The following is a 17,778-nucleotide window of genomic DNA, read 5'->3' on the forward strand; positions in this document are numbered from 1 at the left end:
ACTCACCAAAATCAGTACACACATTTCAAGCATCAAACTCTTCAATATAATACCAAACATCCCATAATATTCCCTCTGTCCACATTCTGACACATTAAAACAGCCATAGCAGCCAGTAGGAATGTCCTAGAGAAATCAAACCAACATCAAAATGTTCATCTTATTGAGACGAACAAATTACTTGCTGACACCCTGACCTTTCCCAGACAGGAAGTCGGCTATTTCTCTTCAGCATAGCAGAGGATACGTTGCCATGGTATCAACTGACTCCCTGACATCCCATAATATTCTCTCAGAGCCATTAGGCTCACTTCCACCTATGCACAGCAAAATAGCCCTAACTGGGGCTAGGAATGTCCTAGAGAGATGAAACCACCACCAAAATGTTCGTCTTATTCTGTTGGACACAGTGGGGCCAATACCATGATAGTAGGGCAAAACCGGCATGAGCCCCGAGGACCCGTCTAACGCTGCTTGCAGCTTTAATTATTATTCCACCCGCCCCGAGAACGCAAATTAGACCCCCTAAACATGCTCGAAAACTCACCAAAATTGGCATGCACATCAGGATCGCGTGAAATTGCGATTTGATACCAAACATGACCCTCGACATCCCATAATAAGCTCTGTAGCGCCACCTAGGCACACGCTAAGGGCCCTAGCTCGGGCTAGGAATGTCGTAGAGAGATGAAACCAACACCAAAACGCTCGTGTCATCGAGACGCAAAAATCATACGCTGCTACCCTGGACCTATCTCCAACAGGAAGCCGGCTATTTGCCTCACAAAATTTAAAAAAATTTTTTTTAACCCTTTCTGCAAAAATTTTCTCCTCTGAAACCAAAAATGGTACAGGTTTGAGACTACCATCACATGACAGACTAGACCCAGCTCTACAAAAGTTGTGAAGGAAGTTGTTGTTTCGGGCCCGGTTTTCGAATGGCGAGCCCTCAAAGTCGCCGACCGCTTTCAGCCAAATTAGGAATTCTCCATGTTAGCAGATGAGGAGAACAAATTTCAGGTCAAAACACACATTCTACTAGTGCCGCATTTGGGCCTCTAGACAAAAAACTAAAAGTCATAGAGCTTTAAAAATTACATGGTTGGATTCCTGACAAAATCCCCTACAACAACATGATATTTTTACACAGATTAAGCCAACATTGTGACCTACAGGACAAGTAGTATGGACGTTTCTCATAAATAAAAAATCCATTTCCAGCACTCTTCCATCTTTCTTGTGACGCATTTGGGCTTCTAGAGAAAAAAGTATAACTCGTACAGCTTTAAAAATGCCAAAAATGGATTCCTGACAAAAATTCCTATCAACATGATATTTTTGACACAGATTGGGGTAAAATTGTGGACTCTGTGAGGATTTCTTTACATTAGATGCCTGATAAAAACTCCCTCCAGCCTCTAGTCACACTAGTGTCACGCTAATTAGAATTCCACGCATGCAGGTGGTGATGTCATTCAGCATAGCAGAGGATACGTTGCCATGGTATCAACTGTCTCCCTGACATCCCATAATATTCTCTCAGAGCCATTAGGCTCACTTCCACCTATGCACAGCAAAACCGCCCTAACTGGGGCTAGGAATGTCGTAGAGAGATGAAACAAACGCCAAAATGTTCGTCTTATTTTGTTGGACACATTGGAGGGAAAACCGGCAGGAGCCCGAGGACCCGTCTAACGCTGCTTGCAGCTTTAATTATTATTCCACCCGCCCCGAGAACGCAAATTAGACCCCCTAAACATGCTCGAAAACTCACCAAAATTGGCACACACCTCACAATCCCGAGAAATTGCGATTTGGTACTAAACATGACCCCCGACATCCCATAATAATCTCCCTAGAGCCAAAAAACCTCTAAAAAACAGACAAAAACACACAAAAATTCCTCTAGCTCGGGCTAGGAATGTCGTAGACACATGAAACCAACATCAAAACGTTCCTCTCATTGAGACGCACAAAAAATATAGGAGGTATTTTTACGTAGCTCCAACAGGAAGCCAGCAATTTGCCCGCCAAAATAAGAGTTTTCTGAATTTTAAGCCTTTCTACAAACATTAACTTGTCAATAACCAAAAATGGTACTGGCATGAAAATTGGCTCACATAACAGACCAGACCCTGCTCTACAAAAGTTGTGGGGGAAGTTGTTGTTTCGGGCCCGGTTTTTGAATGGCGAGCCCTCAAAGTCGACGACCACGCAATGTTAACAGATGGGGGAGCAGCCCTCGCTGAGCAGTTGGGCCTCTGGCCAAAAAAGGAAAAGTCGCACAGCTTTGAAAATGACATGGTTGGGTTCCTCGCGGAATTTCATACAAGAAATCCATATTTTAACACAGATTAGGTCAAAATTCTGGCCTACAGGATGAGATGTTTGTTCCTTTTTTTGGGGGTATTTGATCCTCCCCTTGGGCTGCTGCATTCCTGTGATGATGACACACACTGATTAGGTATTCCATGCAGCAGCTGGTGATGTCACTCAGCTTAGCAGAGGATACGTTGCCATGGTATCAACTGACTCCCCGACATCCCATAATATTCTCTCAGAGCCATTAGGCTCACTTCCACCCCACACACACCAAAACAGCCCTAACTGGGGCTAGGAATGTCATAGAGAGATGAAACAAACGCGAAAATGTTCGTCTCATTTTGTTGGACACATTGGAGGGAAAACCGGCAGGAGCCCGAGGACCCGTCTAACGCTGCTTGCAGCTTTAATTTGATTCTGTAGTTTATCCCATGTCTCCACACTGCAAAAAACTGAAATCTTATCAAGTGTTTTTGTCTTTTTTTAAGTAAAAATTGTCTTATTATACTCGATATGAGCCACTTTCAACTTATCAATCCGGAAAAATGTCTTGTTTCAAGTTATCAGAGAACAAAAATGAGGTTTGAATCGCTTGTAACCAGTAAAAAAATCTGCCAATGGAACAAGAAAAAATTGCTTGAAAATGTCCTTGAGACTAGAATGATGTCTTAATACAAGTAACTTTTCTCTTGTTCCATTGGCAGATTTTTTTTACTGGTTACGAGCAATTCAGACCTTATTTTTGTCCTTAAATAACTTTAAACAAGACATTTTTCTGGATTGGTCATGTGAATTTGGCTCATATTGAGTCTAAAAGGGAATTTTCTTCTGAAAATAAGACAAAAACACTTGATAAGATTTCAGTTTTTGCAGTGCATTTGTGAAGTTGGAGGAGCAAAGCTTTGTGAAAAGTACTGGTTTCTAAGTGTTTTGGCTTTACTTTTGGGGAGTAGTCATGTCACCCACCTCTTGTATGATGGTTGGCATTTTGTAACACCTTCTTCTCCTGAGCAGCTGGAGGGCCTCCTCACTGCGATGTGAGGGGGAGCAGCCTTCAACACTTAACTGTTGCTCAGCCTCACACTTAGGGCTAAACGGGAGGTGCCTCTGTGTTTTAGTTTATGCTGTAAAGTTTTTTTTTTTTTTTTTTTAAGAATCTGCATCCTTCTAACCTTGTTTGTTGTTTCTTGGCTGTAGCCTCAGATGTCCAGTTGTCATGGTGGGGGTACCAGTGAGGAGCAGCAGTTATACTGGGCCAAAGGAACTGGTTTTGGTACTGGATCTACAGCCTCGGGCTGGGATGTGGAGCAAGCCCTCACCAAACAGCGGCTAGAGGAGGAGCACGTCACCTGTCTTCTGCAGGTAAATCTGCATAATTGTTAATCCTTCTAAACAATAGTATGGATCAGAGTGGGTAGTTGATCCATAACCAGGTATGTAATACTCACAGATTGGTTAAAGACAGGGATGGTCCTAGTTTGGCCCTGCTACATGCTAGCTGATCCAAAGTTTGTGTCCATCAAGGCCTTTTTTTGTAGCAACTTGTGTCATAGTATGACTACATTGTTTTGCTCCCCAGGTTTTGGCAAGCTACATCAACCCAGCAGGCTCCAGCAGCTGCCACAGCGCTGATGCCTCTTCAGCAGACAGCAGAGCTCACAACAGCTCAGCTCTGCCAGCAGTGCTGCAGGAGCTGCTGAGCCAGTCCTGCCTCATCCCTGCCATGTCCTCCTACCTACGCAACGACTCAGGTAAGCTCGCTGTTTTTTACAAATGACACACACTAAGTAAAAGAGGCAGCACTGTGGCATCCAGAGAACAGCTCACAGTGCAACCAGTATGTGGCCAGCATTTAATATGGGCTGCTGCTGGTTGGCTGAGGAGAAGAGTTTTATGCTTTTCATCTCAACAGAAAAGCATGACTGAAAAGCAGAGAGGAAAGATGGGGTGTGTTTCTAACAAAAACAATCCCTGCAGACTGTCTTTTGTCACTTGCCATTTACTTTTTGAAATAACAGGAAGAGGGCTTTGACTGGTTACACTCCTGTGATAATAGAAAGAGGTTATGAAACCAACAGATAATCAAAGGCTTAAAAGAACTGACATTCCAAGAGTAGCTTCACCTAGACTCCACTGGGCTTACACACCCTTCTTTTTGTCACCTCAATAGAGACAACTTATGTATTTTTTTATTCATCGAGAAAATTGATGAGCTGATTGAACAGTCAGAGTTGTGTGACTATTCACAAAACAAGTCATTGTACTTTTTCATATTTAAGTTTAAATTGAGTCTTTAAACTGTAACATGGAAAAACACAAGAATAAAACCAAGCTAAATGAAGACGGGTGGTGACCACCTAAAAGAGGTAGTCAGATGACATTTATGAGCTCTTTAAATAACTAGCTTCCCGCTATTTTCAATTCATCTTGTACTATCTTTCAAGACCCAAATAACAGATTTTTCTATGACTATGTAAACACCAAAACTACCTGAGAAGAGTGGACTCTCTTCTTCTATGTCTCTCTTCCTGTTTTTGATCCAAATAGCAGAAAAAACTTTCTCTCTGAATTGCCGCAACACATCCTCAGTTCAAGCGCGAGCTGCCTGAACTTTTCTGACTTGCAGCGTCTCACTTTGTCTCTGTCATCTCACATCTTTTCCTCATATCCATGCTGATCTCTCATCCAAAGAGCGCACTGCTCTCACCCACAGTAATTTACTGTCATGATATTGATTGACAAGCTCCACCAGACCCCGCCTCCCCTTGCTAAAAAACATAATTTACTTCTATACACATCAAATGGTTGTAATCAAATTGACGTCTACAGTCGTCAATGGCAGCGAATGAGTTAAACAGTTTGTTGAGAGAGAGCACAGTGACTTTAAAACTGAAAAGATAAAAAATAACAGTTTGATTTAAAAGTACCACACTCTGTACTGTGAAAAACTGAGTGCCCATGTTCTTGTTATAAACAGTCGTCCATTTAAACCTAACTGTTTCCTACTGAGTTACGCTGAGCCTATGGCAGTTCTAATTTGATCTCCTTAACTTGTGTCTGAATCTGTTATCCTACACGTAAACACAAACACACTTCACTAATAGCTTTCCTCTCTTTAAACACAGCAGCTTTTTCTGTCCCAACTCCTACCATCTACCATTTCTGCATCCATCCGTGATTTTGATGGAATTCAGCTGGCTATTTGACGCATTTGACTCAATACTTTATTATGACGTTTTCACAAGGCTTGTTAATGATTGTGTCTTGAAATTATCCAACATTTAAAGGTGCCGTAGGCAGGATTTCCCATGTAAGATTGTGATTTGAAAACCAGCACAGCCCACCTGTCCTGTGTTTGCTGACATCACGCCCTCCCACAAGAAATTTACACACGAGTTTATGGTTCTTCTTTTTGCTCTTCTTCTTTTTCTTCTTCTTCTTCTTCTCCCTCTTCTTCTTCTTCTCCCTCTTCTTCTTCGTGCTGTCCTCGTTCAACTCCTTGGTGTTTTTGGGATTGGAAGTCCGACAAGGCAGGTAAATATGCGAGCCAGGACTTCCTCATGCGCATTCATGAGAACAAAGAGCTTTACAACCAACCGCGATGAAGGACGAAGCGCCGCCCCTTGACCAATCAGGATAGAGCCTCAGGGGCTCTTCTGATTGGTCAATGATACCTGGAGCGGTAGAGAATCCTTGTCAGCTCATAAAAAAAGACAGATGGAAATGCTGCGACCTCGCGGTAGTTCAAACATTTAATTCAAAGAAAACACAAAAAAATTAGCATTGACTAGCTAAATCCGGCCTACGGCACCTTTAATGACATCAGCAGCAATCAGATGATCTTAACTTACACAACAGCAATGTGGGAAGGTTTAAATTTTCACTTAAATCACAGAATTGGCACAGGGGAGGCACTGAAGAACCTCTTTGTCTGTGTCTGGCTCATTGGTGGCTGATGGCACTCTTTTAAAAATGGTTTCCATTATGCTTGCTTGGCTGAAAATTGGGCCTGCCCAGGTGTTGTCAGCAGGAACCTCTGATATCCATCCTGTGTTTTGCCATGGCAGCAGAATACACTTTCTGAAGTTTGTGCATAGTTTCATTCGTCCTGTTGCTTCATGTTCAGTGAGGCTTTCACCCTGTCACACCTGTGCTCTGGTACCTTCCTGTCGCTGCTGGTTTTTGCTGCTCTGCTCATGACGTGAAGTTCTGCAGCCAGTGGCTTTTTAAATGCTGAGACGTTTTGTTTAGATGACCTGTCTTTGGCCTCAGACATGTCTGTAGGCTCAAGTTTTAGCTTTTAAGCCTCTTACAAAAAGCTGTGTGTGTTTAAGTTTGGTGGTGGTTGTAGATTTCGCTTGACAAAACAGCAGATGGAGCTCTAGCCTCTGTGTCTGAAGCTGAGAGTTGTGTATGTCTTGTTCTTTAAAAACACAGTCCCAGTGGTGTAAATTAAATAAACCTGAGCCTGGCAGTGACACCTTGAGATGAGGAGTTAAGTAGAAAACCATTGTTATATCCGTGATTGTTGTCAGTTCTTCTGCCGTCATGGTGTTGTTGTAATTAATATTCAGAAAATGACTTTTAGAGCAATAAAGGAGCATTGTCCTTTGTGGATATCCTTAGAGCTGGTGGCCTTTCAGCGTTGAGATATGATGCTGTCATGGTGTAATTCTGGGGCTTAAATTTTGTGGAGGTGTAAGTGGTGTGGTGCAGCTTTAACCAGCTCTTTTGCACATCCTCTGGTAATCCCTTGTTTCTTCAGTCTGCTTTTTCAGACAATAAGCCTCCATCAAAGCTCTCAGTACACAGTGGACCGTTCAGGTCAGGTCAGTCCATTGCTTTATATCCTGCCCCAGTTCCTCAGGGACTTGCTGGTTATTAGTTCTGGGCTGACCCTTTGTTGTCTGGCTGCAGCTGGTTTCACACTTTAGAAGCAGCGAGTGCGCAAAATCTAACTACAAACACTGCTTCAGTGCAAACACAGGAGGATGTGAAGGACGACTGCAGGAGAAAGTCTGGTTTCTTCCCCCTTTGAATTGTGCCTTTAAGAGACAAATGACAAATTTTAGGAGGTTTTCATTAATCTTACATGAAAACAGTGAAGGAAAATAACTGGATGGACCCAGAGTCCACCTCAACAATGTGAGGTCTATGAGTAAGCATTTAAAGTGTCTTGCAGACGGGCTTACAGAGTGAAAGAGGATTGATTGTCAGAGCTACATCCACATATTCAGTCACATCAGTCCAGGGTGAATGGATGGAGATAGTACCGAAATATTCTCTTCTTATGTCTCTGGCAGCATGCTGTCTTGACATTTGTTGCATACCCCCAACTATAGTTGTATAGTGGACAGTGTTAGGGCTGGCTTCAAATATTGATTAATCGATGCATCGCAATATTTCCTCACCTAATTCAGTGTCCATTAAGCAAATCCTCTGAATTGATTCACCTCCTGGTAAGTGAGTGGTGCTGTGCATGTTATTGTGTGTTGTATGGACAAGGGCCCCATGAGACCAATCAACAATAATGGCAACCAAAGCCAGCAGCAGCGTAGAGCCAGCTCCTTCAACTCTAAAGTCTGACGTTTGGGTTGTTTTATTGCTCCAAAACGTGAGTTGACACAGGCCTACCACATATGTCCACATAGGCATGAAAATCGAAAATCAAAGCATTTAAATCAATATCAAATTGAATCAATATCGAATCATGAGGTTCTTAGCAAAACACAACCCTAAAGAGTGTCATGATTTACAACTACCCTCAACTGTACGGTTGAGATGCACCAATCCAACTCTGTAAGTCCTGATACCAACACAGATATCTGGACGATATCTTAGCTAACAATGACACTGATCTGATTTGAAACCAGTATAAACCGAACATGCTCCATTCCTGAGTATAAGGGTGAGACTGATGCAAAAATTGTTTGGTGTGGATGATGTAGTTCATGCACATGGTTTCTGTAAATACAAAAGAGCATAGAACTGAGTTGAGTAGATCTGTCCTATAGTTTCTATGTTTCCGATATCAAACCCAGTGTAGCCAACTTGGGGACTGTGTCATTATATTTAGAGTTTTCAAACCCCTCTACCCACTCTTTTCAAAAAAGCGAGTAGTTATGAACCAAGCGCCTTTCTTTTGAGTTTGGGCACTATTACATGAAAGAATGTGTTGATACTACTCTTCCAAACTAGCAGCAACTGCCGTGGACCCCTCCCCCCTTTCAAAATACTCACAGGCAGACCGGTCCTCCTGGCTCACTTAGTGGTCTCTCCCAGCTGCAGCCAGAGCAAAAGATTGCATACATTAAATCCCACACACAAACCTGCCAATGTGGCCAGATTGTTTATTTTGGGTCACTTTTAATGGTCCCAAACCTGAATTAAAGAAGGGGTTGTTATTTTGACATAAAAAAAAAACCTAGAATCAACAGAGGAAAGTTTCCATCCATCACCATTACATGCAAATGGCCAATTAAGTAAAATAGAGGCGAACAAATCAGTTAGTGATTTCTAGGACAGTCGATCACTACTTTCCTCCCTTAGCACTGACACTGATCCACTTAGACTTCTTCAGTCTATATCAGCCCAATGAATTGGATCAGTGTATCTCTAGTTCAGGACACTATGATTACATGTAAGGAGAAGTGTCCTCATCCCAGTGCTTTGTCTCACAGGCTCTCACAAATGGGGATATAATGCACTGAAGCAAGTTACATGCAAAATCAAAAATACTGCTAATCACAAGTAGGTGATGAACCACAGGTGTTGTAAAAAAAAAAATGGTTGGATATTATATTGCAACTAGATGTCAAGCCAATATCAGTTCAAGTCTACTTGAAAAACACTTTCTGGGCAGAAACTACTGAAGAGTGCCTGGACTCTGGAAGTTCTTTGCTTTTTACCTCAAACTGGACACAGCTGATGTGATCAGGGGTTGAAATCTTTTATCAGTAATAGGAGTGAGCCAGACAGAGAAAAGAGAACAGACACTGTTTCAAATGAGTTTGTTCCTGTGCTCTGTCTTGAGAAATTTGGACGATATGTGGGGATTTTAGCGTCAGTGTTCCTACCCTCTCATTACCATTGTATGCTGTCACTTATCAGCCCAGAGCCTGTCGGAGCAGAGTGTGTGCCACCTCTGTGTGCCTGATGCTGCCGGGGCGTTTCAGTGTGCAGGAGTATCTCTCAGGGTGCATGCTGATGTGTGCTAATGTGCCCTTGGTCTCATAATTAAATAACAGCTGATAAAAAGCATTGTGAGTGTTGTAATTGCTCCTCATTATCTGGTGAACGCCTCTGACACACGCTTACATGTGTGAGTGTGAGTGTGTGTGCGCAATATGAAGTTTATAGCCCCTTGTTTGATTATGTATTGCTGCATGCTTTGTTGAAGCAGAGCATTAATGGTAACACATTGTCCCTTGAAATCTTTGCATTAAACACTCTGTTAAATAACAGATGACATTACACTCGGCTAACTGGCCTTTGCACGCAGACAATTAAAGCTAGGGGAATCAAGTCAAATGAAAGATGGGGGTTCTCAGACCACCTTCTGGAGAGCTGCTCATGGTGGTTCAGAAGAGCTGTAGGTCATTGACAACATGTTGCAGCCTTTTCTTGGCCTTCACATCAAAATTTAGTGGTTTTTTTTGTTCATAAACTGTTTACAATACTCACTAGCATAATGCTCTCAGACCATAACTTGTATACCTTTGCTCTGTTTCTTTTGTTTGCTTCCATGATGCCTCAACATCTCCCAACAGCTCCTCCCAGTGGCCAAAGAATCAACGTATATAGCATTTACTTTATGAAACAATAAATCTATCAATTAGTTAAGGATGAATTTCCTCCTCTTCCCTCATACCTGAGCTCATACCTCTTTTAGAGGGCATTACTGTACCAATACATTTGAACCAAGCATCATTAAACATATTCCACTGTGTCCATTAAGACACAAGGGTCATTAAAGACTCGCTCATTCCTCTATTTCATCATCATCATCATTTTCTCCTTCAAATCTGAGGAGATGAGGAGGCTTGTGGGTTCCTTGGAGAGCAGAAACCGTTGAGTAAAACATATTTTAATGCTTCGCCACTAAAGTTAAATCCAAAGGATGGTCTCTAACTTTGGAATTAAAGTTTGTAGTAAAGTTGTGTAAACAGGAGCTCATTTACTTCAGCCACATTTGAAAACAAAGAAACCTTGGGGCCCTTCATTGAACTGGGGCTGCACTAACAGATTAATTCAGTAATTGAGCAGTTTATTGATTATTTTGGTGATTAATTGAGTACTAAATAAAAATATTTCAGCCGTTTTCCATAGATCAATTATGTCATTCAATGAAAGATAGGTCTGAACAGAACTTAAGGCTGTTTTGATCCCTAAGTCTTTCATTTCAGTGTGCTTCGAAGTCACCTTTACAGTTCCTCAGGAAATAAGATTGAAGCTTGTCTCTGATCCCCCCTGAACTGGGGTGACAGGGAGAGATCTTGATTGTATGTTCATAGACTGTGTAACATTAGTCTCACAGTTATTATGCTATCATTCATTTCATCATATTTTTTGGGATACTCCTCTAAAAATGTCATCTGCTGCAGCTGGAAACATATTGAGTTTATTCATTATAGACATATCACTTTTGCAATCCCATCCCCAGGTTATGAAAATGGTTATTCATGTGTCCCATATATATTTTTTTTTACACATTTCCGTCTGCCTCAGTCAATATTCTTGCCAACATTTTCTATCTTTTATTTTTTTTTATCAGTTTATTGTGTTTATTGAGCTTTTTGATAATCTTCTTGCATACTGTAACTAGAGCTGAAACGATTCCTCGAATGATTCGAGGTACTCGATTACCAAAAATACTCGAGTAATTTTCTCCGCCTCGAGGAATCGTTTAATTTTAAAAAAGATCAAAGAGTGGTATTTCAAATAGAGCTGAGGCCATATTAAGAGAGTTTTTAGACCCCTCAAGCTACCTCTTATACAAAATAGCAACTAGCAACAAATCTAGCTTCTTTTCTGGAGTTTGGAGACCAATGGGTCATTCTGTGAAACTGGTGCCATTTGGGTCCGCAACATTTGATGAGGTGTACAAGGCACAAGAAAATGTGTCAAAGTGTGTTTACAAATTTTGGAGCTACCAAAGCAAGTGCTCTTATTGACATGCTGTATCAGAAAACTCTATTTCTTAAAGAGAAAATTTTTCATTTGAAAAATAACTGTTCTTTAACTAAACAAAAATGTATTTTATCCGATTACTCGATTAAATCGAAGGGATTTTCAGTAGAATACTCGAATACTAAAATATTCAATAGCTGCAGCCCTATCTGTAATTGAGTCTGTTCTACACTTGATATTTATTAGTAATCAAACGTACCGCTTTGCATTTGGATGGTGTCACAGAGAAAGTAAACACAACACACAGGCAGACAAAGTGGATGGGAAACCAGGCACAAACAAAGACGTGAAACAAAAACAGATTTACTCATCGAGTTTGATGAGGTCCATCAGTGTATAATTAGCATCTGTCTTGTATGAACGTATTAATCCCTCCACTGGTTGTACATTTGGAGATCAGTGTGTTGCTTTTGGATCTTCAAACACAACCTTCAGCAGCTTTCCCTCTGCACCACGCTGATTCACATTCAGTGCTGCCTCTGCGTTAGTGTAATGCAGTAATTGCAGCTCAAAACGAAAACAGGGTCCATCATGAAAACTCAATCAGACTCTGACAGACGAGCCTTCACAATGAATTACCTGTGATGTTTTAAAGCACAGTTAAGAGCGTGACTGGTCAATCTTCATCCCTACCTCATACACCTTTTATTTCCTCCATAGTCTTACCTCATCCATTGTAGCTGCTGTTTCCTTCACTACCCAGAGCTTCCCAGTCCTGTCAACCTCACACGTTGCTCCACATTAATCATCTGTGTCTTGGCAAAGCCTTGTGGGATACATGACAGTTTCCTGCCGTTGCCTGGTGTTTCATCACACGAAGCTAAGCCATTAATGAGAGGTAATACCTCTGAATGTCACCACACCTCTAATTTATCTTAATTAAAAGCTGGATTTCAGGTGCTTTCTGACACTGAAAGGGTTTCTGGATTCGGTGTGGGATTTTCTTTGTTGTTTCATTTTCAGTATTTCATCACTTCTGTTCTACAACTGGGCCCCCTTTCACTTGACAAGACACAAGATTTAAAGTTAATCTCAGTTCCAGCAGGCGACACCACTTACATAATGGATATATTGGTCCATCATTCATGTTGAGTGGGCGTGAGTATGATGTTGGGGGGGGTAATCTGAACATGACTGGCCTGCTGAATGGCGGTTGGTAATGATTCATCACTCCTGATACAATAGAGACTACGTGCAACAGAAGGCAATCCCTGCTTTGCTGCACAACTGTGTTTGGGGAGCCTCTGCTTTGAATAATTGCGTCTCTAAGTGGAAAAAATGGCGGTTGTATAGGATTCACAGTGCGTTGGATTGTTTCGTTTCTGATTCTCGTGGTTCTGACAGGCATGTTTAAGATTCTGTTTACAAAATCACATGCATTAACTGAAAATATTCCCAATCACGAGTCATATTACCAGAGTCAGAACAAGGTGAAATCCAAACAAGTCGCTGCCACCTTCCGTTATTACCACTCCATCCCTGTGGATTTCTGGATTTGCAATTTATTGCCACTCACCCATGAAAATGTTGATTCTATTCCCACAGGCTTTTCTGCAAGCAGTCGAATTAAATAAATAGAAAGGTGACCTGGGAGCCGGTATGAGGGTAGAAAACCAAAGGTGATCAACATTGATATAAGAGCAGTTATTGGAGTGCTTTTCCTGTTTATGCCTGACTCCTTCCTGTTGGAAAGGATTGAAGGTTCTTACTCATCTCATTTCTGTTATATCCTGCTCACATCTGTTGTATGTATCTGCCTGTTTATATAATTTCTTAGAATATACAACTAATTTTGCTAAATATAAAGCATAGGCAGACTTTGAAAGTATGTAATGATGTTGCTACATTGGCTAAATTGTTGACAAGGGATGTGTTCAACCAGCTTTGTAGAAATTTAACCAAAAAATTAAAATGATATTTACTTGCTCGTCCAGAAGGAAATGAAGTTTATCAAACAGTTTACATTGAGCACATTTTAACACTGCTAAACAAAAAATCACAGAGTTCTTAAAAAAGGTGTCAAAATGCTGATTCTAGCTGAGATTAGCAGAGCTAAATCCACCAACATCCACATACCTGGTCCCACCCTCAGTCAGCTTTATCTTTATTTTGATTAACTGCCAAATCAGACCATGCCACAAGGTGCTGTTATCATCTGTGCTGTGCTTGATTGCATCTGGGTGGTCGAGCTTTGTAGCCATTAACTGGAGCTATGGCTTCAGCTTGCGGTGGGCGAATTTATGACAGCTTGAACTCAACTCGTAGACCTGTTGCGCATGAACCAGGGTGATGATGTTTGATTGACTAAACCTGCTCATCTCAATTATTTGAAGTAATCTTAAAAGCATTGGCAGCAGAAGGGCATCATAACTTAGTAGGAATTTGGACTGAACCAGTGCATATTCTTACAGAAATTAGTCTAGTGGGTACCATTTCTTGGTCATACCACAGTGAAACAACATAATTTATGAAAGACTTGTACTCTAAACAAAAAATAAGTGGTTTTACTTGTTAACTATGTCCCTCCTAGAATATGCAGTAGTCTCAGAAAAGTAACATCCTTCATCCTCAACTGATTTTGTTCTCCTCCGTTCTTGTTTTGGACATCATAAGTACCACGTGTAACTAGCTCCCCCCAAAAGATTCCCTCCTATGGTATCTTTTCAATCAGACAAGGCCTCTTATTGATATGCTTTGACGTTTATTGTTCAAATGTCCCCTATTCCACAGCACATCAAGACTCCGTTCAAATATATATATAAAAAGCCTTTTAGTACAGGAAAAGATTGCTGACACTACCCTGAAATCAATATGAACAAATTATTTAACAGAATCCTGAACACCTCTGACTCATCTTCATCTTACATGTTCAGTTACAGGTTGATGCTGCTCATTAATATCCCCAGATGTAACAGACCCATTTCTACAAAACCGTCCCCCATTCTGTTTATTAAAGGAGCATTTTCTGAAATGCGTCCACAGCATTATATTAAAGTTAAAGCACTTTTTTCTTCGGCATGGGAGATGACAACACAGCAAAGCGTGTTACATGAAATGAGGGAGGGTTTTCATTGTCGAGGGCCTGAAGCTGTAACAAACTTGTATGTGTTGGCCAACAGTCTCAGCAGAGCAGCTCCTAGTTCTTTCCCATGTTTTAATCTTGTCTGAAAATCCCTTTCAGACAAGTACCGATAGCTGTCCCACTAATGTGAAAATGAAGAAGAAAATCAATGGAAAAGCAACAGTTGTGTCCACAAGACGGCCATGTTTGGCTGGTGTTTCCAAAGTAAAGAAGTCCAAGAAAAAAGGATCAAATGGGTCTTTGAATTTCATGTCAGCCACCACGGGGTCAGTCCTGGCTGGGGGGCTTGCTCTTGTCCATCTGCCCCACATCACAGAAGTTCAAGCACAGCCCCTGCCATGGTTTCCAGCCCTTTGTTATCTCCCGGGCTCGTGGCTGTGACTTGACAATATGGCTTCTTCATCTTCATCCTTAGCCAGCCTGTTAAGTGTCCTCCTCCTCTCTCTGGGGAAGTTGTTCATGTCCAGCGTCTTCCCCCGGGGCTTAGAATTTCTCATTAACTGGCCTTTCCTGGTCCAGCACTTAGCTAGTTTTAGACCTCCTTGATCTTTTTTTTGGCACTTCACAGGGTGGTGTAGATATAAACAAAGACAATTACAAAGAGGTTAAGAAACGTGCCAATGATGCCTAACATGGCCAAAATGGACTCCTCCTGCTCCTCCTTGACCTCCAGTGCCCGCACATCCTCAATTGTGACAACTGTGGTGCCCATGGTCCTGATGCACACCTAGCCTGGCAAGGAGACTCTTATCTGGAATGAAAGGACATGGAGACTGAAATCAGAAGAAACGTGAATACTTGGTAGAGATTAACATTCTTAACCCCCTCTTGGTCATTAACCAGAACAATCCCAAACAGATTCAGGTTTAGGCAGCCCCTGTCAACAGGATCCTCCCTTCAGACAAAAATCAATCATGAATCGACAAAACAATGGCCATTAAGAGAGAAGTGGAAGTTAATCTGTGAACAGCCGTGTTTATGACCAGCCAGCCAGAGCTTAAGCCAAGCTTTTCTACAACACTGAGCCTGACACCCACCCACCTCTTTTCACATGCCGTTAATTATTAACCACCCACCACTACCAGCCCCAAGTAGTTATTCTGTGCACACTTCCCACCTTCCCTCACAAGGAAGCTTGGAAGGTTAGGACCGGGGACAGGAAAGGGGGTCATGTTTTGAGGAAAAACGTGAGTCAAAAGGTAAACAGAATCATTCTTGGCTTGAGTTCGTATATGAGACTGCATCCATCCTCATTCCCTTCAACTCTCATGTCAACACACAGACAAGATGCCAGGAATTTTCAGAGAAGAGGAAATAACGCATGAATAAATGACATTTTGAAGTGAAATTGGCTTACCCTAATGCGTCTAAAGTGTAAGACAACATCATCCGTCATGCTTCTTGGATCCTCACTGGAAAAGCATGGCTTAAGGGGCATGCTACATGTGGAGATTTGGGAGAGAGGAGCCAGAGAACGGCTTAGTCGCCACAGTCCCAGTGCCTGTAAGCAACAAGGTGACAAACAGAGAGGAATCCAAAGCAGCGGTGTCACGACGGCTCCGCGGTGCTCCCACTGAAAACCTCCTTGTGTCACTTCTCCGCTCCGTAGTGCCACCTGTCAGGATTAACAGCCCCCCACCCCACAAATTCCTTTTTGATTGAGTTGGCCTTCGCGAGTCTTCCCGGTCAGGTTTTTAATAGCGGGGGAAGCTAAAGCTCTAGCAGCCTCTGGTTAGGGGGCTAGAAGGAATCCTCTCCCCATTTGCCCCCTCCCGCTTCCCCGCTGTTCCTCTCATCCCCTCCCGTCAGCCTCCTCTTGAGTCCCCTGTCACTGTCTTACCTTAACTCCTCCACCTCCCTCCCCAGCTTATCAGGAAATCTCTACACCCCCTTGTTCTGTAGCGCTTCCCCCCCTTGCTTCGGACTCCCCTGGGGAACAGTGCAATTAGCGCCTCTCAAAAAAAAGCGTCTAACCCATCGGCGAAGTCCCAACACCAAGCACAGTGAGCCTCAGGATGATTACGTCTGTAGAATAAGCTGATGGTGACAGCGGGCTGCGCTGAGCAAGGTAGGAACAGTCTGGTCCCCGAATTAGTCGAGTCTGGCAGGTGATGTTCCAGAAGAAGAAGAAGAGTTGTAAAATCCCATGAAACAGACGTCCATAGAGAGGCAGAGGTAGCCAGAGTCCCAAACAGTCGCTATGGCACCGTGGAGCTGCCCCCACCAGTGACAGCACTGTTATGGTAGGTCTCCAACACCAGTTAGTCTCCGGGAGGGGGGACTGTGCATTGCATAACCAAGCAGAGTGATGGTGAGGGAGGGAGGACGGATCCTGATGGCCGTGGCAATGAAGGAGAAGGAGCATGAGAATGAGAGATGTAGAGAGAGGGAGGAAGAGAGGAGGAGGAGGAGAAGGGAGGGGGTAACAGCACTGCTCATGCTTACTGTTGTCTCCTCCTCTCCCACCGCTGTGGGGGCTGGTGGAGAACATACATATGCACACACCCGTACAGCGACCAGCTAAACAACACAAAAGCAAAAGAGGAGAGGAGGAAACAGAGGTAAATTCAGCCCCACTCTGCTCCACTCTGCTCTGAGTGTAGTCGAGCTCATCATCAGCTGCTGTTATTCTGGCAGACCTGCAGAGAGGGGAGGCGTGGAGGAGGAGGAGGCAACAATAGAAGGCGGCAGAGAAAGAAAGGATAGTGAAGGCTTGGTCGGGGACAAAGAAGCAGTGGAAAGATGTGGGGGTCTGTGCACACAGTCAGATTTTTATCTTGAAGAGTGGCTTCTGAAATGAAGACACAATGCCTGCTGAGCACGCTCCCCCACTCTCCCTCTGCCTTTTGATTTCTCTGTGCCACATCCTCTGATCTGCATCTCTTCTAACACTTTCTGTGTCATCACAAAGTTGTGTTATTGATGGTTGCTTTTTCGCACCTTTAAAGCTGAATTTTTGACATTATCATACAAGGAAAATGTAATTTCCTTCAGTTGAATACATTAGAGTTTAGGTCAGTGCAGTTGGACAGCGTATCTTAATGAATGTCAACAGACTTCTGATCCAGTCAGCTCATCAATCCCAGCATTATGACTCACTCTCCCTCCCTCCTTCCTTGTAGTATTTCAGTTTAGGTGGGCTGTAAATGTTCCACTCAAGCCCAAAAAAATGTTAAAAACCTTTT

General features: G+C 42.6%; 1 protein-coding gene across 7 annotated transcripts in view; it reads left to right on the top strand.

Annotated features, from left to right (window-relative positions):
* birc6 (baculoviral IAP repeat containing 6) overlaps positions 1–17,778 on the top strand; it is a 164,058-nt gene that overhangs the window by 96,532 nt on the left and 49,748 nt on the right. For all 7 annotated transcript variants that reach the window (XM_074676300.1, XM_074676302.1, XM_074676305.1 and 4 more), the window contains exons 63-64: positions 3,520–3,684; positions 3,902–4,073. In XM_074676300.1, coding sequence (XP_074532401.1) covers positions 3,520–3,684; positions 3,902–4,073 — 337 coding nt within the window. The remainder of the gene's footprint in view (positions 1–3,519; positions 3,685–3,901; positions 4,074–17,778) is intronic.

Source organism: Halichoeres trimaculatus, unplaced genomic scaffold (assembly GCF_033239565.1).
Source record: "Halichoeres trimaculatus isolate MK-OKI-2021-1 unplaced genomic scaffold, fHalTri1.1 fHalTri1_scaffold_8, whole genome shotgun sequence".
NCBI classification, from domain to species: Eukaryota; Metazoa; Chordata; class Actinopteri; order Labriformes; family Labridae; genus Halichoeres; species Halichoeres trimaculatus.